The sequence below is a fragment of the Dasypus novemcinctus genome, chromosome X (genome assembly GCF_030445035.2).
Source record: "Dasypus novemcinctus isolate mDasNov1 chromosome X, mDasNov1.1.hap2, whole genome shotgun sequence".
In the NCBI taxonomy this organism is placed as follows: domain Eukaryota; kingdom Metazoa; phylum Chordata; class Mammalia; order Cingulata; family Dasypodidae; genus Dasypus; species Dasypus novemcinctus.
The window spans coordinates 99,760,078-99,785,455 of NC_080704.1; the positions used below are offsets into that span (position 1 = coordinate 99,760,078).

The 25,378-nt window shown below is 34.8% G+C and overlaps 1 protein-coding gene across 10 annotated transcripts in view; it reads left to right on the forward strand.

The window, feature by feature from the left end:
- The window catches only part of DIAPH2 (diaphanous related formin 2), a 1,008,307-nt gene that overhangs the window by 523,809 nt on the left and 459,120 nt on the right, over window positions 1-25,378 (forward strand). For all 10 annotated transcript variants that reach the window (XR_009184437.2, XM_004477009.4, XM_004477011.4 and 7 more), the window contains one exon: window positions 15,471-15,600. Coding sequence is in view for 9 of the 10 variants with exons in the window: in XM_004477009.4 (XP_004477066.1) it covers window positions 15,471-15,600 (130 nt within the window). In the remaining variant the exon portion in view is untranslated. The remainder of the gene's footprint in view (window positions 1-15,470; window positions 15,601-25,378) is intronic.

The window sequence follows — 25,378 nt, forward strand, 5'->3', positions numbered from 1 at the left end:
TTATACAGCAGAGTAAAACCATATGATCTTGCTGGGCACAAGATTTAAAGTTTGTAAATATGCTTCTCCAAGGTGGTATAGTTAGGAAAGAATGTATCTAAATTTGTGTTTGGGAAACCTGGACTCTGGTTAAAAGAAACTAATACCTTTATTCTTCTACTTGTCTCTAAAAATACAGTAGTCCCAGGAACTTATTTTAAAGATTTTTCAATTACTTAAAATATTCATTAATTTACATTCATTAGTACAAAATTCGTTAGCTAATAACCAATGTAACCCTTTTTTCAGAATTTGATTCTATCAATTTAGATATTATCACAGTTATAGCACTATAGTCTAGGGTGTGTAAAAACTTTATTATACCCCTCAATTTTTAGTTTATTAAATTCTCTGTAGAGCAGTGGTTTGTAAATGTAATTTGTCTGATACTGTCTTGATCAGTATTCCTTGTGAAAACAGACTGCTTTGGAGATTTCTCTCTCTCTCCTCCTCCTCCTCTCTCCTCTCTCCTCTCTCCCTGCCCCCAAACAGGTTTTTCTGCCCTATTATATGTGTTAAGGTATTCTGCCCCCTAAACATACACATGCACACACACACATCCCTTAACTGTGGTTTTTAACATTGTGAAGACTATACTTCTGTATTTGATTTTAAATTATATGTTACAGTTATATCTGCATCTCAGATGTCTATTTAACTTGCAGTGGGGAATATATATATAGTACGCAGTTGCCTACTATATTAGTTATGCCTTGTTATTATATTCCTTTATAGAACCACATGGCCTTTTTAATAGGGAAGGGATTTTAATTTAGGTGAAGGACCAAGGGAAAGGAATTAAGAGCCAGACTAGGGAAGCAGATGTGGCTCAAGCAATTGCGCTCCTGTGTATTATATAGGAGGTCCAGGGCTCAGTGCCCAGGGCCTCCTGGTGAAGCCAAGCTGACCCTTGTGGCGAGCTGGCCCACGCGTAGTGCTGCCCCGTGCAGAGTACTGCTCTACGCTGAGTACTGCCCCATGTAGGAGTGTTGGCCCATGCAAGAGTGCTGGCCCATGTGGAAAGCTGGTGCAGCAAGATGATGCAACAAAAAGAGACACAGAGGAGAGAGAATAAGAGATGCAGCAGATCACATAGATGAAGTGGCGCAAGAGAATGGTCGCCTCTCTCCCACTCTGAAAGGTCCCAGGATCAGTTCCTGGAGCTGCCTAATGAGAATACAAGCAGACACAGAAGAACACAGCAAAATGGAAAGAGAAAGCTGACAGTGGGGGAGGGGGAGAGGCGGGAAGGGGAAAGGGGGAGAAATAAATAAATAAATCTTTTTAAAAAGCCAGACTATTAAAAAAGGGTACATGTAAGTGTAAAGACGAGGGAGAAGAGGAAAGATAGAAAATGAATCAGGGTTGATTTTCAGAATTAGATAGTTGGACAGAAACAGAAGTGAGTTAAATGTTTCTTACTATGTAAAAATTGACAGTCTTGTAAAGGACATTTAAAAATCCAGAGTTGCTAAATTATGTTCATTGTTTTATACCAAAAATAATTATTAAAATCAACTATAAGCATGAACTATAGTTAATAGTACAATTATTAAAATGTGCTTTCATGAGTTGTGACAAGTATTCCATATCAATGCAAGTTGTTAATAATAGGGTGGCATATGGGAATCCTGTCCTTTATGCATGATTGTTCTGAAAATCTGCAATTTCTCTAATAATGAAATGAAGTTAACTATATATTTGTATATATTACTATAGTGAACAGGGTAATTTGGTTTTCAGTAGCGAACTCATTCATAGTGTGGTTTATGAGTTGTTTAATACATATGCATTTCAAAGAAACAAAAAATGAGTACATCTTTCATTTTGTTACTTTCATCAGCATAGTTAAGTAACTCACTTCTACACAGCTGCTTCTTAGTGCTTGATACTAATTACGCTTTAGTAGCATTACATGTCTTGGGCCTTCAAAGTTATTATTAATTACCTAAAACCACTCATGTTAAACCTTATGGTGCCACATATTTATAGTGTTTATACATAGCTAAGATCAGTTCTCTGCACCTTTTTGGTGGTGGAGATAATTTTTAAAACTATATACATTAAAAAACACTATTCCACCCACTCTCAAACCTCATACATATGAAACACTTTTGTTAATTGCCCATGACAGTCAAAGTTAAAACTTTTAGTTAACTGCTTTAAACCATTTATGAGAAGAGACCCTTTAATACCTTAGAGAGATTCATGCTTATAAACTGTTTCTCCCCCAATTTAAAATATTTTGATTTTTGTTAATACTATTCTCAGAAGAATTTCAACTTGTTAAGCTTGTTAAAGACATGTTGATTTACTGAAAGCACTTGAAAATAACAGCAGGTTTTGTTTTCAAAATGTAAATACATTTCATTAATCAATTCTGGCCTTTCCTAAAATAAGTACAAATGGTTGCTTATTTGCCACTGGTCCTACCTACTTCAGGCTAATGCACGGGAAGTGCATTCTCTTTTTGTAAGTGGAGGTAGATTAGAAAATACTGAGAGGTTGGGCAGGGAGCGGAGCAAAGTAGAATTTGTCTTCTCTTGGGAAACTAGCTACATGACTACCCTGCTGGACCAGAAGTTGGCAGTTGATATGATTATTTACCTGTTTAATGTTGTCGTGGTTTCAAGTTTAAGCATTCCTTCAATAGATTGCTACCTTAAATTAAGCTAACAAGTATAAAACTCTTAAAGTCCCTGACTTTCATACAATTGATATCATCTTTTTCCTTTTTGTTAGATATTCTATTATAATACCAAAATTCAGAGTATAAGAAATGGAATGATCAGACCTACATAAAGAATTCAGACTTCTTTCCACTGTAAATTACATTTGGCTGAATTAGTATAAGCCCTGGTCATGTCATGCCCAGAAAAGTGTTTTTGATGACAGATTTAGAAATAAAGCTAGGAAAGCATGTATTAAACCTGTCTGGTCATAGCTACCAAGCTAATGCTTTTACGGTAATTGCAATCCTTAAAAATGTATTATCTTTCTCCATTTTTACTGCAGTGTGTGGTGGCATTGCATAGAGCTATAATTTGTAAACAACCTTAGGCAGAAAGTACAGAATTTGATTTTGATTAAATAAAGGAGACTAACATTAGAATTCATGTGCTATATCAAGACTGGCAAGCAGTAGTAGCAGTTTTGATATATGCACTGGAGCATTCATGAATACTTAAATATTAACTGTTCCCTGCATATATAGATATAATAGGGGGAAAATGAAGCCATGATTAGGGAGAATTTTTCTAAAAGAAATGCAATTGAATTATCTGATTGTTCAGATGGTTTTATTTTAGTGACTCAACCAGATAGATTCCTTCACTGCGTTTTAATACCTCATTGATTTTAGAGGACAATCCAATATAAATGTGTACTGTGTCGTGTTGTTATGTGTTAAAACTGTTTCCTTGATACAGAAGGATTATGTTATCCTGTTTTCCCTGAATATGTGACCCTTGATATTTGTTGAGTTTCAGGAATTTGTATAAATCAGGAAATGGGGGATCTGAAAAGGCTTCTTTCAGATACAGTTGCTAAATACTTTATACTTAAACACATAAATGTTTCCTGAAACTTTTAAAAAGTAATATCCTCAGTCTTTTACCACTTGATTGTCTTATATTCTTTCTTTCTTTTTTTTTTAAGATTTATTTATATACTCCCCGCCCCCACCTCCGGTTGTCTGTTCTCTGCGTCTGTTTGCTGCGTCCTGTTTCTTTGTCCGCTTCTGTTGTCATCAGCAGCACAGGAAGTGTGGGCGGCGCCATTCCTGGGCAGGCTGCACTTTCTTTCGTGCTGGGCGGCTCTCCTTATGGGGCGCACTCCTTGCGCTTGGGGCTCCCCTACGCGGGGCACACCCCTGCGTGGCAGGGCACTCTTTGCACGCATCAGCACTTCGCATGGGCCAGCTCCACACGGGTCAAGGAGGCCCGGGGACTTTGAACGGTGGACCTCCCATGTGGTAGACGGGCGCCCTAACCACTGGGCCAAGTCCGTTTCCCTGTCTTATATTCTTTATATGTCATATGAAAGTCAGTTTCTTCTGATAATATACATTCGATGATTAGTGCAAGGAAACCCTGTGTTCCTCCTGCACATACTTGTTTCTTCCTGAAAGAGAACCATTCTCCTTCAGCTGGCTAGATATTTGCCTGTTTACTCATTGTGATATTTCTCTGTGTCACTCTGCTAGTGGGGTGAAAGGCTGCATTAGAGAGGGGCAAACGTCTACTCCTTTTTTCCTATAAAAGGTATGGTAATGCATGAACCTTGCCACATTCTCACTTTGGGCCTTAAACCCAAAATGGGGTTGCTGACACAGGTTATTCAATCTCAGAATATGCCTGCATTTTGAACAGGGATGATGCGTCCCCTCTTTGCTCTCCTTTTCTTTACATATACCCACTGTGATCTCATTTCTATAGGTTTATAGGAGTAAATTATTTTATTCCTCTATGGGTGAAGACATTTGTCCTCTTAGAGCCAATAAAAATTTAGCCTCAAATTAGGACACCGGAAATACATTAGAAATGCAAGACTTTTATGAAAAGCAGGAAACCCTGATGTTTGCAGCTTAAAATTTCATATCCAATTCACAATTCCTGAGTAAATATCTATCATACCAATCAGATTTGTCAATAAGTAGTGAATTTTAACCTTGAGTTGGAGTTGAAAGGCATGAATGATTTGTTAGTCTAACTCATCATTCTGATAATACATTTTAGATGAGACATATTACAGCATCATTCAAATTTATTTTTCATACAATTTTAGGTGAAGGATGAGGGACAGTTTAGAAGACGTAAGAACAATGTATCGAATCTACACAGCATATTGTTTGGCTTATCTGCTCATAAATAAATAGATAGCAACTTATAATATAAATTGGTCTCATTTTTTTTTTTTTTACAAATTAAGGATGTTTAGCATGTTTCTGTCCTCCAGATGCCACAAATTGCTAGACAGTTCCTCAGCAGATTTAAATTGACACTAAGCTTTGAAAGCATGTTGACACTCCAACTTATTATATGTAAAAAGTTATGGAAGGAAGGCACAGGCAAACTGGGGACAGTTGCAAGTCCCCTCTCACCTGGAGATATCTTTCAGAATAATCCAGCAGTTTTCAAATGTTAGTGTTCCGAATCATTTGGAGGGGATGTCAGAATTTTTCTCCCAGTCTGTTAAAAATTTCTTGACCCTATCCTCAAGGGTTGCTGATTCAGTAGATTTGGAGTGGAGCCTGATAATTTGCTTTTCTAACAATTTCCCAAGTGATGCTGGTACTACTGGCCCAGGGTCCATGTTTTGAGAAGCAATGAATGACAAGTATTCTTTCTCATGATTTTAATTCTTACATCTACCATTTCCTGATCTCCTCCGGCATTGTTTTGTTGAACTTATTTGGTACAAATAACTATAATAATTTTTGGCATTAGACACATCTTTTTCCAGCTGTGAGCTCTGCTGTCCCCTCTTAACTACTATCCTATTGTTATCCACAGTCAATATTTTGAATGAGTTATCCTTAGACATTATCTCTACTTTCTGGCTATCTGTACCTTTCAATTTCTCACCCTGGGCACCCTGACTCCCTAATCATCAAATTAGCTGAAATTGTCTTTGGACTCTGTAGTATTTACTATTTCTTTATTCAGTGAACTTTGAACAAAATTGATGTGGTCCTTGGTTGTAAAGAGTTCACATTCTGGTGGGTGAGACTAATTGTGCCAACAAAATTATATGTTTTGGAATAGTGCTATAACCAGAGTATATATACATCACTATGGGAAAACAAAAACAGAGTATGTTCATTCTATTGAAGAGATTGGGAAAGACTCATTACTAGTAGCCACCACTCTCCCTGAAACCGCCCCCCCCCACACACCACCTTCTTCATCATCCACTACAAATGTATTGAACACCTAGTGTACATAAGTTGCAATGGCATGTTCTGGCACCAGCATTTCCTGGCTCTGTGATCTAGGTCAAGCTACTTAAGCACTCTTATTTCCTTACCTGTAAAATGGCCATAATAATAACTAACTCATGGTATTGTTCTTAGTATTTAAAAAATATAATACATATAAAGCGCTTAACATGCCTGTCTCATAGTAACATGGTAGATGGGTAACAAATATTGGTCCCCCTTCTCCCCTGTGAAGCAGAAATAGGATAATACTTCATGGTAAAGGAAAAGGGGCATTCTGATATCAGGAGGAACAAAAGCAAATGCGTTGATTCATAAACTCAACAGATTATCTGAGTGTCTATTATGTGCCAGTCATTGTTCTAGGTGCTGAGGATATAAGAGAAAACAAAGCAGACAAAAAAATCCCTTTACTCATGTAGCTGAAATTCTAGTGGAGAGGGATGGAAAATAAATGAGTAGAGCATATTGTGTATTTGACATCAACGTTAGGGAAGTACAAGAAGGAAGTTGGTAAGAAGTGTTGGGAGCATGGATTTTGACTTTAGATTAAGTGACTGGGGAAGTCTGTAATGAGAAGGTGACTTTCAAGTGTAGATCTGAAATAAGTGAAGGAACCAGCCATGCAGGCAAATAGGAGAGAAACATTCCAGAGGAGGGAAAGCACATGTAAAGGCTCTATGAGTCAAGTGCATGCCTAGTGAATTCAAGAAGCAGCATGGAGGCTAGCATGGCTGAAGAAGAGTGGAAGACAATAGCTTAAAGCTAAAATCAGGGTGGTAACGGGCCAGATCACAGATAGACTTTTAGGTCATGATAATAACATAATCTGGGTGAAATAGGTAACTAAGCAGGCCCTCCTAAACTGAATGATGAGCATAGTGGTAATAATACATTATCTGGTTCAATTCTCCAAAGAAAACTATGAGCATAGGTGCTTTTCTAATGCTTTTTTTCTTTTCAAATTGTCTGTTTTTGTGAAAATTGTGAAATAGTGTGTGACTTGTCCAAGGTTATACAAGCAGTAATTGGTAGAATGAATGTTCAAACCTGGCTCTGAGTCGAAGTCTGTGTGTTCAGTAACTGTATTCTGATTAGGAATTTGAATTTTATTAAGTAAGTTGTAAAGAACCATTGATTTTTTTTTTTACAGAATAGAGTAATATGGTCAGATCTATGTTTAAGAACCCTAATTAGGTAAAATAATATAAGATAAAATGGAATAAAACATGTAGGATAAAACTCAGTGGTCATGACTAACATCTCATAGTGTATCTCCACCATAGCTAACGCTTATGTATAAAAAATGAGCTGTCTTCTTCCTAAAGCTAATTTACTCTAAAGTTATCACTTCCCTTGTTCTAGATATGATACAACCATTATTATTTAGAACATTTTGAAAGTTTTCCCTTTCCCTCATCCCAGTATTTCGATTCAGTGACTGAATTCTGAGTTTCTCTTATTTGCCTTTTCTACATCCACTCTGGTTATCATTTTAATTAGTTCATTTGTTGACATTTGACTCCAAATTACTCTCCTATGTCCAGTGTTTTTTCCCTATCATTTTTATTTTCTACTAAATTCTGTACTCCTTGGGAGAGGGTGCCATGCATCATTTATTTATCTCTTCTCCTTAGTGTCCAGCTCAGTTTTTAATTCACAGTGGACCACTGAGTGTACTTCCATATTCATATTTACTTCGCCCTTAAAAGCTTATGGTACTCCTGTTTCCTGTGGTACAATTTAAAACTTTATTTTGGCATTCATTGCCCACCTAAGTCTTACCAAATATGGTATCATGGAAAATCTTGAGCTTTGTAGTCAACCTCTCTGTCTTCAAATAGAACCTCAGCCACATAATGCATAGCCTTATGCAAAGTACTTAATCTCTTTGAGCCTCATTTTTCTCATCTATAATCTAAATTAAGGGCTATTTCTCAGGCTTATGATAAGGATTACAGGTAACAATATATGTGAATCCATGGTGTAGGACCTAATAAGCTCATATGGAAGGTTAGTCCTAAGCCTGAGGATGTTTCTGCTCAATTTTTTTAGACAATCATATTGTATTTTCACAAATGTACTCTGCCTATACTGGGCTGGTGTGGGAGTTGCCCACTTCTGTTTCTGACCTAGGTCATTTCACATCAGTAAGCTGCCTGTGGCCTCCCTGTTCTAATTTTACATATGGTTGCTGTACATTGTGAGGTACTCCCAGGGAGAAAGCACAAGACAGGCTAGCATTATAGCTTGAAACATATAAAAGGAAAATACCTCCTAGAATTTAAGGAATAAAATGTGACCCCCCACAAAGGAAAAAAAAAACAACTGTTAATATTGCTTCAGTCTACCACTGCCTGCCAAATGTTTGTTTTAGATCCATGGCCTTTTTTCACCCAAAAGGTTTTGAAACGACTTATTTCTTCCCTTTGTTTTTTCTCCTATCATTCTCATTATTTTATTTTCCTTAAGGAGGCAATGCAAGTTGGTGTATGAACGATTATAAACTTGTCTTTTGGAGGTACAAGTCTTCTTTAATAAACCTAGCCACCAAAGAGCAATGGAAAGAAATTAATTGTATATTACAAAAATCACATATATCAGCATTGAGTTAAGAAATGAGGTATTTTAACAATTTAACCTGTCTTTCCTGTGTTTTAAAAATGCTCCTTGGTAAATACGGTATGTTCTAGTTTTATCACAATATGAAATTGCCAATATTTGACTATTGTCAGTATACACGAACAACAATTTCATTTGGTTCAACTTAATACTACTACTTATTCCCTCATCTCTAGCAGGATAGCCTGTAGTAATTGTCCTAATTGAGGTGAGATTAGTAGTATAGATTCATTCTTTCTCAATTAGGCAGTAAATGTATATCTTCTCACTGGCTGAAAGGAGAAATCATATTTTTCTCAAATATGTATGAGTCTTTTTTTTTTTACATTTTTTTTAATTGATTTTGTAATAATATTACATTAAAAATATATATGTGAGGTCCCATTCAACCCCCCCACCCCCACCCCACCTCTCCCCCCCCCCCAGCAACACTCGTTCCCATCATCATGACACATCCATTGGATTTGGTAAGTACATCTTTGGTCACCTCTGCACCTCATAGTCAATGGTCCACATCATGGCCCATACTCTCCTCCATTCCATCCAGTGGGCCCTGTGAGGATTTACAATGTCCGGTGATTGCCTCTGAAGCACCATCCAGGGCAGCTCCATGTCCCAAAGACGCCTCCACCTCTCATCTCTTCCTGCCTTTCCCCATACCCATCAGCCACCATGTCCACTTTTCCCAATCCAATGCCAACTCTTCTATGTGGACATTGGATTGGTTGTGTCCATTGCACCTCTATGTCAAGAGGAGGCTCAGATTCCACATGGATGTTGGATGCAATCCTCCCACTTTCAGTTGTAATCACTCTAGGCTCCATGGTGTGGTGGTTGTCCTTCTTCAACTCCATCTTAGCTGAGTGTGATAAGTCCAATAAATCATATTGTAGGTGCTGGAATCTGTTGAGGCTCAGGACCTGGCTATCACATTGTCAGTCCAGAGATTCAAATCCGCTAAATATATCTTAAACCCCAACATTAACTGCACCTCCATCATCTTAGCATGAAAGTCTTATGAAGGAAGATCCCATCTGAGTCCAGATTCATCACACATAAACACCAGTTCCAAAAAGGGGCCATCTGACCTGGTAGTTAACCCCATCGGCCATGACCATAACTCCCATGGGTCTCTTTAGCCCTCAAAGGAACCGATATCTGGGGGTTGTATCTGCTTTATCTTTTGATAATTTTAATGGATTCCTTCCTCATAATGATTTACTCTTAGTGGATTGCCATTTTAGTTATTAGAGATTTAATTAAGCAAATATATAAACTCAAAATACTTAGCTATTCTTTATCAAAATAGGGCCTTGTGTGATCTATTAACTTTGGATTAAGGTTTTATAATTCACTGTATCTTTATTATTAGTTCTTTATTCAGATATATTTTTAATATATCCTCCATTTATAAATTTTTATATTTTAATACTTTTGAGGTGATTACTGAGTTTCAGGAATGGGATTTTCCATTGTATGGGAGAGGAGTTTTATTAAGAAAACTCACAGAATTTATACTCAAAGTGGGTGGACAAAATGCACTGAAAACCAATAATATTTGGCAGTATACAGTAATTACTAATGATTATGAGTAATTACTACCTGTTAGGCATTGTGCTAGACACTTTATGTATATTAGGTTAACCCTGTGAGATAGAGATGATGATATGCATTTTATGGATGAGGAAACAAAGGTTCAGAGTAGTTGAGAAGTTTGCTGCAAGCCAGAAAGGTAGTGAAAGCAGACTGCAAACCTAACTCATTTAATTTTAACTTGTAGGGTGTATCGTATAAGTGCTTAAAGAAATGTTATTTTTATAGCATTTAAATCATTGAAAGTACCATGAGCTGAGACTACATCACACAGAAACTACCGTCTCGTGTTATTCTCTAGGAGATTCTCATACATAGTCATTGGCTCCTGAATCAACTCTCAGTTTTATCAAAGGAATGATGATGTCTTTTATATGTATTTAGTAACACTCACAGTACTTCTAATATTTGGCTTGAGGTGGTCCTTTGGCAAAAACAAACAACCAAAAAAAGATGCAGTGGTATTGTATTCTCATTGGTATTTCCAGGACTGAAAGAGATTATAATCTCTAGGATACTATGATATACACACACATACACACACACACAAACAAGATTAGATTTTAATTTAGAATAATTGTTCTCTTCAGCCTGAGGTGGGGGTTTACGTGTAGAAAAATGTTCATTCAGCAACTTTTATTGGCCACCTGGTGTGTTCTAGCATCCTCCTAGGTACTGTGGATTACATATAGATAACTAAGTAGGGTTCCTACCCTTGAAAGAGTTCATATTGAATGGAAGAAACTACTGTATTAAAAGATGTACAGTGAAAGAACATTGAGAAAAGACTTATTAATGTCTCTAGTAATGATAGAGAAGTCTTTAGAAATGAGGTTGTAGTTGAGTAGTTTTGAAATCTGACCTGGAAGATGTGGGGGGAAAAGAGGGAGAAGGAGGAGGAGTCTAGACGAAGAGAATATCATATGCTAACACACAGTGATATGATATTGCATAATATGTTCAAGCAGTTGTTAGGAGACTGAAGGGTATGAATCAGAAAGTAGTAGGAGTTAGCTTAGAAAGGTAGGGTCTTCTATGTGAAACCAAGAAGTTTGTGTGCTTGGAGGGGAGCCTTTGCAATGGAAACTTTTAGTAGATTTTAAAAATCATGTTGTAAATCAAATGTTGGAAAAATAAAGGCTGTGTGGAGATGTTAAACTAACTGAAGTTGTTTAGTTTAGAGAAAAGAACACATGAGAAGGGAACTTTCACTCTGTGAGAAGTTGTTATTCAGAGTATAGTGACCAGTTATTTTCAGTTCATACTGAAGACAGAACAAGCAGAAATCGACTTAAATCTCAGCAGAAGGGAAAGTTACCTGCAGAAGGGGTCCTTCACAAAAAGATTCAGTGTGCCTGACATAAATGATTAAAATGTTGTCTCAGGCTCTCTGGCTGTATGCTGGTTTCTATGTACTCAAACAGCCTGATTTCAAAGACACGGCTAAGACTATAGATTTCTGAGGCTTGAATGAGGGTATATGGAATTAAAAATCTATATGTCATTTAGTTATTCAGAGATTTTACTATCTACCTAACTAAAGTTTTGGGAATGTAGTTGAACACATGAAATACAAATATTATCTTTTATAATATAGCATTCATATAGAAGTAGGTATTGTTCTTTAAAGATATTTTGTATTCATGCACCATTCAGAATATTATTAAAGATTAGATAGATGCATTTAATCTAAGTTCAGGTATTAATCTGTATGTATAATATTTGTTGGTCAGATGATTACACTGAAAGTTGCTATATGGTATATTAACTGATGACATTTCTTCAGTTAATATATTACATTTACTTTTTCTCATTTTATTATTCATTGAAAACTCAGTTTATTAGAATAACCTATAACTCTTTTTTACTTTTTTCAAATATTTCCATTTTCTGGAACTGCTCTTTATTCTATTTATATATATAAAAGAGAGAATTGTAGGGTGACCATTTTGTTTATCCTTTGGCATTTTGTAAAAAGAAGTCATATTTCTTTCTTATTCCCCTGCCTAAATGTTACAGGTAGTTGATAGACAGAAGGAAAGCACAGGCAGGGATGCAAAAAGGCACTTAGCTTCAGGATGGATGAAACCTTGAAATGCTTAAAGTAAAGCCACCACTGTGACTTAGGCAATTTGGGCAAGTTTTCTTTTAATATTTGGTGTTAAAGTAAAAAAAAAACATCATTTTGAGCAGAAATCAATTGTATTTCTCAGTAAACTAGTCCATTCACTTTGGAGGTGATTTTGTATATATTCTAATTAGATTACTTTGTTTTATCCCAAGAGATGTGCATATTCAACTAGTACATTTGGAAGAGCAAGCTATAGGTAAATGCCTTTAACCATTAGAATTGATGAAGTTGAAGGTTCTTAGTTGCTTTCTGTGCTGACATTGAAAAATACAATAGAGCCTGAGAAAGAAAAATAAAGCCTCATGAATGAATGGTGTAGGTGTTGTAAAATGGACTGAAGACATGTTAATTCAGTGTAAATAGACTTTATAAATAAAAATTATTTCCCTCTTATATTTTATTATTATATATTTATTTAAAAGTAACTGGTCTAAGGATACTTCTCCTTAAGAAAGATTTTTTTAAAAGACCATAATTTCCTACTAGTTTAAATTTTAAAATGGACTGTATGTGAGTTATTTTTTAAAAAAGATTTGTTCTATTTATTTCTCCCCACTCCCTTGTTGTTTGTTTCTCTGTGTCTTTTCATTTTGTGCTCATCTTCATTTCTTTTTTTTTTTTTTTGTGGGGAGGCACCGGGAACTGAACCTGGGACCTCCCATGTTCCCATGTGGGAGGGAGGCACCTAATTGTTGAGCCACCTCTGCTTCCTGCTTTTTTGTGTCTCTCATTGTTTTCCTCCCTGTGTCTATTTTTGCATCATCTTGTTGTATCAGCTTGCTGCCCAAGCCCATTGTGTCAGCTCACTGTCCTGCTTGTCTTCTTTAGAATGCACTGGGAACCAGACCTGGGACCTCCAATGTGGAAGGCAAGAGCTCAATCACTTGAGTCACATCTGCTTCCCTGTTTGTGAGGTTTTTAAAAAATAAATATTGCAGTAAAGATTTATCAGTTTGTCTCACAGACCAACTAAGATATTTCCCAATTTGACAAGATAGGTGCTTGGCCATGTTTGCCCAGGCTTTATAAGGCATATAAATGTTCTAAGAAAACTCGTGCATACTCTGTTATAACTTTTTTTATTTAGAAAAAGATCCTTAAATAATTATTTATCTGAATGTTATGCTTTATTTGACCTTTTAAAATGTAGCCATTGATTGTGCAAAATTTCTGAACAGAAATTAAATTGTTAATGGACCCGATTCTAAGTAAATATTTATCACTAAAAACAACTATTTCTGGAAATTAAGCACCTGTAATTATGCATGCCAGAAGCTGAATAGTTTTTTTTTAGTGCAAAACAATATAACACCCTTGTTAAAGAAAAAAAAATCACCCATAAAATTGACATGTGAGCACAATGCTACTTTTCTGTTTTTCTCTTCTCCTTTCCAGTATGTGCCATATGCATATCTTTGTATTTGCTTTTTGTAATATGTCATGTTAAACGTCTACTATTTGGTGTCCTGAAAAACTAGATGAGTTTTTGTTGTTTTTATGTTGTGTTTTGTTGTTGTTTGTTCTTTTTATCTCTATAGTTCATAAAATATATTTTTTTTCCTTTCCTTTAGGAAGATGTACCTTTAAATTTCCCTGAGCATCTAATGTTTTTAAGAATGAGAAGTTAATTGATTTTTAAGAAAAAGAAAATGTTTATTTTCTTATTATTTGGGATACTCAATATACCCTGAAAATGAAGCACTTTGTGAATATATAGTACAGTAATCCCACATAAAGACATTGCTTTAAGAAAATGTACCTTCCATTGATTCCTCTAATACTGCTTTCCTTACTTAGGACAAATTGTCCTTTATGTTTTTGTTGTTTTTTTGTTCTTATAGCTTGTCCTTGAATTTTGTCATTTCAACCTTGTTGCACTTAAAAATGTTTGGGGGGATCGGCATGATACTACAAATTTTTAAATATTTTACCTATGAAGGAAAAATAATCTCAGAAATTCTAGTGGAAATAGTTGTGACTACTTGAACTATCATGCCTCTTGTGGCTGTTTCTTTGGCTCCTTAAGACTAATATTTCTTTCAAGTTGTTTATACCACTGACACTTAAGGAGTTGTTAAAAAGCTATAATACAAAAGATTCAGTTTGGGCCTGATTTATTAAATGCTATTAATTTTTTTTTTCTTAGTAAGTAAAACAATAAGGATTAAATTACTCTGTAATTACCTAAATATCCTCTGTAGCCTTTTCATAAGCCTGTTTAGGAAAAATACTCATTTATTCTAAACAGAATAATCCTTAAAGCTAAAAACTCCAAATCATTATGAACATCAGTGGACAAACCCATCATCTAAGGATTAAAGAATTAAAATATCCAATAGAAGGAAAAAACTTGATACTCTGTGCCGTATTTATGCTTTGTTTCTAAGTAAATCCCTGATTTCATTTGCAGCTTAGTCTACTATGAGAGTTATATTAAATACTAGATTCTCTTCATATATTTTTTGTGCTAAAAATATTCTTATCATTCTAACCATGACATCTCTTTTCTAGAGTCCCTGAAAAGGAAATACATTATGTAAGCAGACAAATAAAATTTTTCATATCATCTTCATTGTGTGGTCAGATTCTGCTTATAAGCAAGAATAAGAAGAATCTTGGGTTATTCTTTTCTGATGGCCTATGCAAATAAAGGAGGGTGAAATGTGCTTACTCTTTTGCCTCAATTTGTGTCAGTGTTGGCTAGAAATAGATATAGTCTTACAAGTGAATAGAGGATCTGAGGATTTTTTTTTTAAGATAAAGGTCATAGAATGCTGATTTTATAACGGAAGGGCACATTCACTTGGACTATTACTATCAGTGCTAAAATGGATGTTCTTCTCTCACAAAAAGAATAGTTCCTTTGCCATAATGATTCAGACATTCAGAATCAGATAAGATTAAAATTTAATTTGTCACCTTCATTGATCTTTCTCTTGTTTTAAAATATGGTGATCATTTAAAAATCTGGAGTGTTTCTACTAGACCCATTTAGAAACCTACCCCAAACATGTTTTTTTTTAAATTTTGGATGAGTTTTAGTGAATTGAATTCATTCAGTCATTCATTTACCAGTTTCACTTGTTTATGGAAAAAATTCTTTATTCATATTAACAAAAAATACTGATTTTGTTTCTTTCCTTCCAGATTAGAGATACCAAATCAGCAGATCAAAAAACAAACCTTTTGCATTTCATTGCTGAAATTTGTGAGGAAAAATACCGGGATATTCTGAAATTTCCAGAAGAACTGGAACATGTAGAAAGTGCAAGCAAAGGTAATTGAATTGGAACTATTTTGAAACTCTCCCTTGCCTGAGTACTTTATTTTAAGAGGTAGAATTAAGGAAACTATAAACATGAATCATAAAGGTAGTTTTCTCTGGTTGTTTACTGACATGAGAAAAGCAGGAAAATAGTTTCCATTAGCTTATATTTGACAGTTTAATGTATTTTAATGTCTTGCTTTTGACTCACTTTATACATGCCATTGTTATTTCTTAACACTGCTCTGTTATTGAAGGTTTTATATCTCTGATAATATCTTCATTCATTTGATAAATATTTAAGTGTCTATTGTTTGCAAAGAAACCATACTTAGGGGTTGTGGGTGATTAAGGTGACAGTGGTGAAAGTTGTAGGAAAGAGTAGGTTTATTTTTTAAAAGACAAAGCCCACTGCATTTGTTCATAAGTAAGATTTGGAGTATGAAAAATGGACTTCTTTAACAATCAATCCAAGGATTTGGGCCAGAGCAAATGAAAAAAATGTGCTGTTGCCATCAATTGAAATGGGCAAGTCTGTGGACCAACCAGGGTTTGGACTTAGGAAGATCAGGAATTCCATTTTAGGCATAGTATGTTTTAGATGCCTATTAGATACCAAAGTGGAAATGTCAAGCAGGTGGTTGGATAGTTGGATATGCGTTTTGGATTTCAGGAGAGACATTGGGACTAGAGATAGACATTTGAGGATAATTTGCACATAGGTTGTATTTCAGTCTACTTGTATTAAGGTCACCAAGTGAGTGAGTATGTAAGAGAAGAGGCTGAAATATTGAATCCTGGGATTTAGGGATACAGGTAACCTATAGATTTTCTTCTATGTGCATTAGAAGGGCCCACCCTTCTGAAAGGACATAGTTCACCTTGCCTTGGTTGCTTGCAACATGTAGAGGAGTTTAATCTAATTACAAATGGAGAGCATAATAGTAGGTATAACTTTTAGGTATGCTTTATTAAACCAGTGTTCTGGATATTTTAGTATGCATGTAGTATATGATTTGTATTATCTCTGAAGAAGCCTTTGTTTTAGACAAAAGAAATAATAATGAACATATGCACAAAGGCTTACATAAACACATACATACACACACACTCATATAATATCCCTGAAAGTGAATTACTTCTCTCTTTATTCATAAATTCTTGATCATCATAAAACTCCATACATAGTAGTTTAGAAATTAATACACAGGAAATAGTCAGTGTTCTGATATTTCAAAATCTTTGCACATGTGAAAAGATTTATTAGCTAGAATTTCTTGTTTTTAAACATATATTGGTAAGCAGATGTTTCTCAACTGATAGAGCATCTGCTTACCATGTGGAGGTCCAGGGTTCGATCCCCAGGGCCTCCTGGCCCATGTGGTGAGCTGGCCCACGCACAGTGCTGCCGTGCGTAAGGAGTGCTGTGCCAAAGGAGTGCCGTGCCAGACAGGGTTTATCCCCAGGTAAAGATGCCCCACGCGCAAGGAGTGTGCCCCACAAGGAGAGCCACCCTGTGCGAAAAAAAGCAGCCTGCCCAGGAGTGGCACCACAAACACGGAGAGCTGACACAGCAAGATAACACAACAAAAAGAGACAGATTCCCGGTGCCACCTGACAGGAATGCAAGCAGACACAGAAGAACATACAGCGAACACACAGCGAATGGACACAGAGAGCAGATAATGGGGCGGAGGGAGAAGGGGAGAGAAATAAATAAAATAAATCTTAAAAAATAAAAAAACATTATTTTACTGATTATTTTTTAAATCTTTGGTACGAATATCTTCTCATCAGAAGTTTAACAATATTGAAATTCTCAAGAAAAATGCGGTGAGGAGAACACACACCGTTTTTGCAGCTTTAAAAACTCTAAAACCATGTATTCCTCACTATTTTTTACCATGCAAATTCCCCTCTACACACAATCAAAATAAATACCTTCTTGTGTCCAGAAGCTTTTTTTCTTTTTAGAAGGGAAGACTGATGTATCTGTATGTATTTTGATTATATTGGCATGCACTAAAATATTCTCATTGCAAAGGTAATTAAATTAAAAAGCAGGCAGGTAATTACAGGAAGTGGATGCAGTTTAAACATGGGTCCAGATCAAGAAGACAGAAAATAGGAGATTTGCAGTAATGATTGGTGTAACATCTTCCAAGGACTGACACCATCGCTATGTGGCAATGAGCAGCACATCTCCTACACTTTTTCATTGCTAACAATGAAGTTGTACAGCTGATTTTCCTGAAATAATTGATCTAAACGCCAGACCAGCTAATTATTTTACTTGAGAAATGCTGTTTACCAAAATAAAGCCCAGACCAGTGAAATGCAAGTGTTTACCTAATAAATTCCATCGGTATGTAGATAACTGACTAATCTTGAATTACTGTTGGTCCAATAGGAGAACTATTACCTGGTTTATAATAGTCTTCTTCCAGAGAGGAATGTAAAGAAGTGAATCTCCCATTTTAATTTTTGTCTGTTTATGACTGTTTTATAAAAGCAGCAGTGCAGATTACAAAAATCTCTACCTTGTCATACCTTTAATAAATAAACTATTAACGTGGATTTTACCCCCAGAAATAAAGCATTTTTTAGTCTTAAAAGTTTTTTTTTTCTTTTTTATGGTTTACAGACATAATTTGAATTCTGCCATTATGCAGTCAAACCTTATTTTACAATAATATAAAGTCCTCCATGATCTGAATCTCCCTTTTTAGTAGCTGAGGAGGCATAGCAGTGGGATTGGAAAAGAGGAGAAATTCTGGAAAGTTGTAGGACTTAAATATGTGTTGGATTTGGGGTGAGATATGAGTGGTAAGTGAGGAAGCCACCAGTGGAGAGAAAGGCTTCAAAAATAAGAGGAATAATATTTTTATGCAGATGTTACTCCCAAATAATATATGTGATAATTTCAAATTATCTCTACCTATTTTTCAAAGCAAACATGATGCCCTGATTCAATTTCATTTCCAGTATCAATAGTGTCATTCCACTAACATTTGAAAGAAACATAACGTTTCTAGAATTCTTTATTTCAGATTCAATATCATCCCTGAAATTTTGGAGGAAATACAAAGATAATACAGTATTTATTCTGACTGACCAAATTTCAAAACACTATCGCAGTGTAATATAGTCAGCATTTTTTGTATATTGTCTTCTATTTATAGTTCTTGTCTCAAACTAAATTATTTCTCTAAGATTTATGTCTTTTAAATTGGTTACCACGTAAAAATATATGCTGAGCCTGGCTATGAGGTTAAAAAAACTTGTTCAAATATTTAATAAAATATTATTTAATTTTCTATGACTATTAAGGTAGAATCACCTCTCACTAAACTCACCCTTGTAAAAAATAAAAATCAAATTCATGATTCATTACATATGAAAAGAAATTTATGTAAGTTTGTTGTTTTGTTTTTTCCTTTCTTTTCTATAAACCGTAGTCAGCTAATCAGTGAATCATTTCTATTCTATTACCTTGCTCTGGCCTTCCATGGATTTAAAAATAATGGGAAAAGATTGTGATTAATGAAGCTATTTCCAAGATGATATTTAGGACCATATTCATGTTTAAATATTATAATGTTGAAAATATAAGCTAATATCTGAGTTTAGAAGAAATAAAAAGGACTCTATCTTCTGTAAGTAGTTTCCAAATTCAGCTAGATACATTTACTATAATTGAATTGAATCTACTTTATTCTCTAGATTTTTGAATTCTATTTTTGTGCAAACTGGACTTGAGGGGAGTATCTCTGGACAAGAGTAGCAACCCTGTCCTTGTCAGCTATATGAATGTGCTGTGTGTGTGTGTGTGGCTGTGACCTCTTGAGTACTGTGACACCTTAATGAAAAAAAAATATCAGCAGTAACTGTTGATTTGCTAGAGTGTATTTTTTTTTTAATACAGGGCTTTGTTTCCTCTACTTTTTTATTATTTGTATGAAGGAAAAAAGAAATCAGTCCTTCGACATCCAGAGGGAGGGAGAGAAACTGAAGTGCTAATTAAGCTGTTATAAGACAATATTATCATCTTTAGTTTTATACTGACAGTTCTAATGCAGAGTCACTTTAACAGGCTTTGCAAATCAGAATTTTCTGGACCCCTTATTTTTTTTTCAAATTCACTGAACAAGCCCATTCCTGGGGATATTGAAATTGTAAAGGAAGGCTACACCGAAATAACATTTATTTCTTGAAAGTTTCATTTGTACTTCCACTAGCTGAAGATAAAGGAAAAATAATGTTTCACAGGGAGTCATATCAGTTATTAATATATCCAGATTCTTAAAAACACAACACAGAAGTCTGAAAATCCATCAGGTATTGCTTTGAAAGTATACAAAGTTATGTGGATTTCAAATGTGTTGAAAAATGGCTTAAATGAACCAAGCTGTTCACAGCCCTTGGCTTTTACTTTTTATGTGAGTTATATCCGAAGAAGGATTTTTATTATAGTCAGTGTTGTTCAAGTAGTTATATTAAGGTTGTCAGCAGTTCCATTACAACCCCACTATTTCAGTTTGGGTACATAACTTAGCTATAGAAGTCACCCTGGGCTAAAGATTGGCATATGCATTTTCAACTTGTGGTGGTAGTGATGGGTATGAATGTGATTAAATATGTGTAGTAAACATTTGAACTAGTGTATAGTACCTTTCATGCTACAGAATATTTTAATGGAATCATATATTGTGGCTGCTTAACTATAGAAACTGACAAATGTTAGCTCTGTCAGTATAACTGATTAACATAGTTAAAGAAAAAAATCTTCAATCTAATTAGTCCCTATAACCAAGAAGTTCTGAACTTGTCTTGGAGGCATGAGCCAAAACACTTTCTGCTACCAGTTGAGAATGGCCTCTAAAAGGCACTCTGTAATGCATCACCATTAGAGCAAAACAAATGGTAAATTCTGTACAAAGATTAATGATTCCACGGGTATTTAAAAGGTTAAATCAGTTTCAGAATTTATATAAATATATAGCCACAGAAGGCAGGTACCTAACAGAAGTTTTTAAATGGACATCTATTTCTTTTGAATTAATCTTAATTTTCTATTTATCAAATTCAATGATTTTTCCTGGCTATAAAAAGTAAAATAGAATATTTAGAAACACAGAAATTTTAAAGAAAAAGTTAAAATAATAAAGAAGAAAGTAAATGATCTGTAATTCCTCAGGCTAGGAATAATCATTCCTAAACATTTTGGTCTGTATCCTTCTAATCTTTATATTATGCATACACTCAGGTACATACATATTGCAAAATTTTTTTCCTGTTAGAGCACAAACATGTCATTAAATATTATCCTAAAGCCTAATTTCCCTGACTCCACAGTATTTCCCTGTGTAGATATAGTGAAGTTTAACTTATTTCCTGTTTTTATGGATTTTGAAATCTATTAAATGGTTTAATCTTTAGAACAAAGTTTTGATGAAACCTTTGGCAGCTAGAATTTGCTCAGCCTCTGTATCTCTTGCCTGCTTTTGCCATTTTCATTGTATCCTAGTTACTACATCTGCCAAATGTTACTAATTCATTATTTTTATTAGAAAAATAAATATTAAAAATATTGTATATAGATCACACACAGATACCAAGTTCCAATACTTAGATTCTGTTGGCTATTGTTGCTATTGATACTTATAGTATAAATAGCACAGAATAAAAAATTAATAAATTTACAACCAATGGCATGAGCATTTCATTTAAATTCTGTTATTTTAACTTGAGTGGGTGAGGAAGGAATTTTTTTCTCCCTTTATTTTTTTGGGGTATCTGGGGGGTGCTTCTCCATGAAAATAGGGAATTTTTGTTTAAGATTTATTTTTTATTTCTCTCCCCTTCTCCCCACCCCCCAATGTCTGCTCTCTGTGTCCATTTGCTGTGTGTTCTTCTGTGTCCACTTGCATTCTTTCATTCTTGTCAGCGGCACTGGGAATCTGTGTCTCTTTTTTGTTATATCATCTTGCTGTGTCAGCTCTCTGTATGTGCAGCGCCACTTCTGGGCAGGTTGCATTTTTTTCTCATGGGGCGGCCCTCCGTACAGGGCGTGCTCCTTGCGCGTGGCGCTCCTCTATGCGGGGATACCTCTGTATGGCACATCACTCCTTGCACGCATTAGCACTGTGTGTAGGCCAGCTCACCACATGGGTCAGGAGGCCCTGTGTTTGAACCCTGGACCTCCCATATGGTAGAAGGACACTCTATTAGTTGAGCCAAATCCGCTTCCCTAGGGTATTATTTAATATAAAGTATTCTGTGATCAGAAAGACTGGGGTTCGAATCTCAACTCTGTGCTTCCAAACTGTGTATGTTATTTTAGGCATGGCATATGATTTTAGGCAAGTTGCATAACATATGTGAGCCTTTCTTCACTCTTTCTTAAGATGTAGATAATATTTGCCTTACAATGCTCTTGTAAATATTAAATGGATTATTATGCAAAACTCCATTTACTCAACTAGTATTTTTGAGCACTTACTATATATCAGGCAGTGTGCTTAGAAATTGTGATATTGAACTAAATAGATATAGTACCCACCTTCATGGGGCTTCTTGTTTACTGAGAGACACAGAAGACATATATAATATATAATATATACTTATGAATTGTGGTAAATGCTATGAAAGGAAATGGTAGGAGTCCTATTTTAGGTTAGATGGGTTGATGACTGTTCTCTAAGGATGTGACATTTAGGATTTCCAGGTAAGGAAATTAATAGAGCCCTAAGACAGAAACAGTTTAACAAGTTCTAGGATGGCTAAAAAAAAACAAGCATGGCTAAAAAGTAGTGACCAAAGGGAAGAGTGGCATAGAAATGAAGCATTCTTTGCTAAGGGCTTTTTTATTTTTGGTATAAATTATATGGTTTTTAAGTTGTGTAAATGTTTCCCATTTGATTTGGATTATCATTATGATGGTACTCAATTATACCAGCTCAGTTAGTTGTAATTTATGTGTAAGTATCTTTTTTCTAGCCCTTCTTCCCCTTACCTTTTCCCTCTATACCACCTCATTTGCCTACAAACGTACAGTAATCTGCTTCTGTAACAAACATACAGATATTTTGTCTATCTCATTGTGCCATATTTCCCTCTCACCATCCCATTACGTGTATCTTCCTCTACCTGAAGTCATCTTCTCTCTTTTTTCAATTCTTTTATACCATTTGATTAGAGTTTCTGATATGAATACTTCAAACAGGTAAAAATTTCTCAAGACTGTGAATCTTTAAAACTGTATCTTTCTACCAGAAAAGTTACGTACTCTTCATGGAAATATTAAATAAACCTAATGCAGACTTATGCCAGTAAAAATGGATTTTTTAAAGTAACCAAAAGAATTCATTCCTCAGATATCTTTGTATAAAGAGAAAAAGAGAATGGGGTGACGAATTTAACAATTTTATAACAAAAAAAGCACTAGCATTAGTGCAATGTGGAGTCACGATTACCATCTTAATATCTCTGTGTGCCTTTAGAAAGAATAACAATAGCCATAATGAAAGAATATAGACAGAAAGTTCATATATCTGTAGTACAAGAATACACAATTTGTTCATATGTTTTATGTGTTTACACATGAAATTTTTTTATCACTGGCAGGAATTAATCGTAAAGTATCAGTTTTGATCGACTTTTACTTGTCTTAAACAGTTATCTCACAAGTAGTATTAAGTATTATTATTAAGTATTATTTATAATTATTACATTTAATATGCAACCATTTTGTTTGGAATGTAAAATTAAAAAGTGGTATGTATATTTTTCTAGTAATTGTTAATGTTTTCTTTAAACACTCTTCTGGTGGATTTATTGTTTCTAGTATGAGATCTTTGAAAAAATAAGTTAATGATATTTGGCACTTCAAAGTTTTCCTTCTGTATCCTTTTTATTAAATGTACCTGCCACCTGTACTCTAGTATAACATTATGGAATTAGGCAAAGAAAGAAGATACATTCATAGGATGCACACACATTCCATCTTCATTTTTTTAATTTAAATGCCCCACATCTTTAACAAAATTGATTATGTTTTAATATGATGGTATGGAACTTAAAGTTTGCCATCAAGAATGATTTCCCAATAAAACGTTTTCTTAATATTGTTGGCATTACAATATAGGCATGGATTACAATTCAGTTAGTTGAATATTTTCAACTTTGTTTTGTACTCTGTGCTATATACTATAAAAGAATACAAATGGGTCAGACTGATATCTGCCCTCCAGAGTTTCAGTCTAGTATAGGAGATAGCTACAGCTACATATATTAAAAATAAAAGCTAAAATGCAGGAGGAAGAATACTAACCTTTACTGAGATTCCATTTATTAACAGTCTGTCATGGAGTCTGTCATGGTAACTGCCTTTTACATATATTGGCTCTTTTAAATTTTGTAACATTCCTGTGGACTAAGTATTATTCTCCCTATTTTTTTCTAGGAGAGGGATCATATCAGAAGGTTTAAAAAACGCACCTAAAATTCACATAACCATGATGTAAAATCCATACAGATTTTCTAGAGCTACAGTGAATATACAGAACACTAGAATCCTAGATTCTTAAAGCCATAACGACTTCTCGAACCAAGTTTTAAGCCACTGGTTTCCAGAACTACAGTGCTAAACCTCAAGCCTTATTATCCTGAAATCCATATTACTCTATGTGATACTGATTATGGAATTTCAATAAAGGTGGCAATTAATGCAAGCTGGAGTTTTTGCTGGCACTAACACTTAAACTTCTCTGTGAATATGGGTATTGGGCAGCAGAGAGGAGAAAGAAAGGCAAGAAAAACAGTGGTGATAAATACATAGGCTGAATGAACAGTTTATCTGCAGATGGCACTGATACAATTGGTTTTGCAATTGGGCTATTACTCAGTCCATGCAGGTCGAAATGATGAAAATTTGATTTGTTAAATTCAGTTTAGAGTAATATATTTAAGGGCATGTGTAACCATTTTCTAACCCTAAGCAGGAGAATGATTAAATGAAAATGCTATTCTAGGAAAATTATTCTAGTGCTGGTACCAAAATATTTTTAAAAAGGGAGTACTTTTGAGTTTCAGCCTCTCTAAAATTCATCATGATCAATAAGGAGAGCCTATCTTGTTACCTCTGTTTCAGTTAAGAGTGAGCCAGGGTTTCAGCATTATGTTGCATGTTTCAGTCCAGTCCTTAGGACTCAGATCATTCTTCAGTTCTGTAACATCGTTCTCCATTATCTCATAAAGTATTCCCTGTCCTACCTTCTTTTTAGTTTTTTCATCTGTTTGACATATTTTCACTGTTCTTTCTGCCCTCCCAAGTTTAACCTTCTTTCATAGTATCCATCTCTTAATAGCTCTTCTTAATGTCTCTTTGTTTATTCGAGCTCTTTTTAGTATCTCTTGTTAACATCTCTTAATATCATATTATTAGTATCAATTTCCTTGGCTATATCTTTCAACTCACTAATTCCCTGTTCAACTGTATCTAGTATACTTTTCTAATTATCTATTGAGAGACAGTATACTGTGGTGGTTAAGAGCAAATATTTGAAACAAGACATCCTAGGTTCAAGTTCTTTCTCTGCCACTTAATAGCTGGGTGGTGATGGGTTGGTTTCATAAACTCTGTGTCACTTTTTTTTTCATTTACAAAATGGAGGTAAGAAATATCATCCACCTTATTAGGTTTATTTTAGTATTAAATGAGTTAGTAATATATATAATCAGCAAATAGTGAAAGTTTTGCTTCTTCCTTTCCTAATTGGGTGCCTTTTAT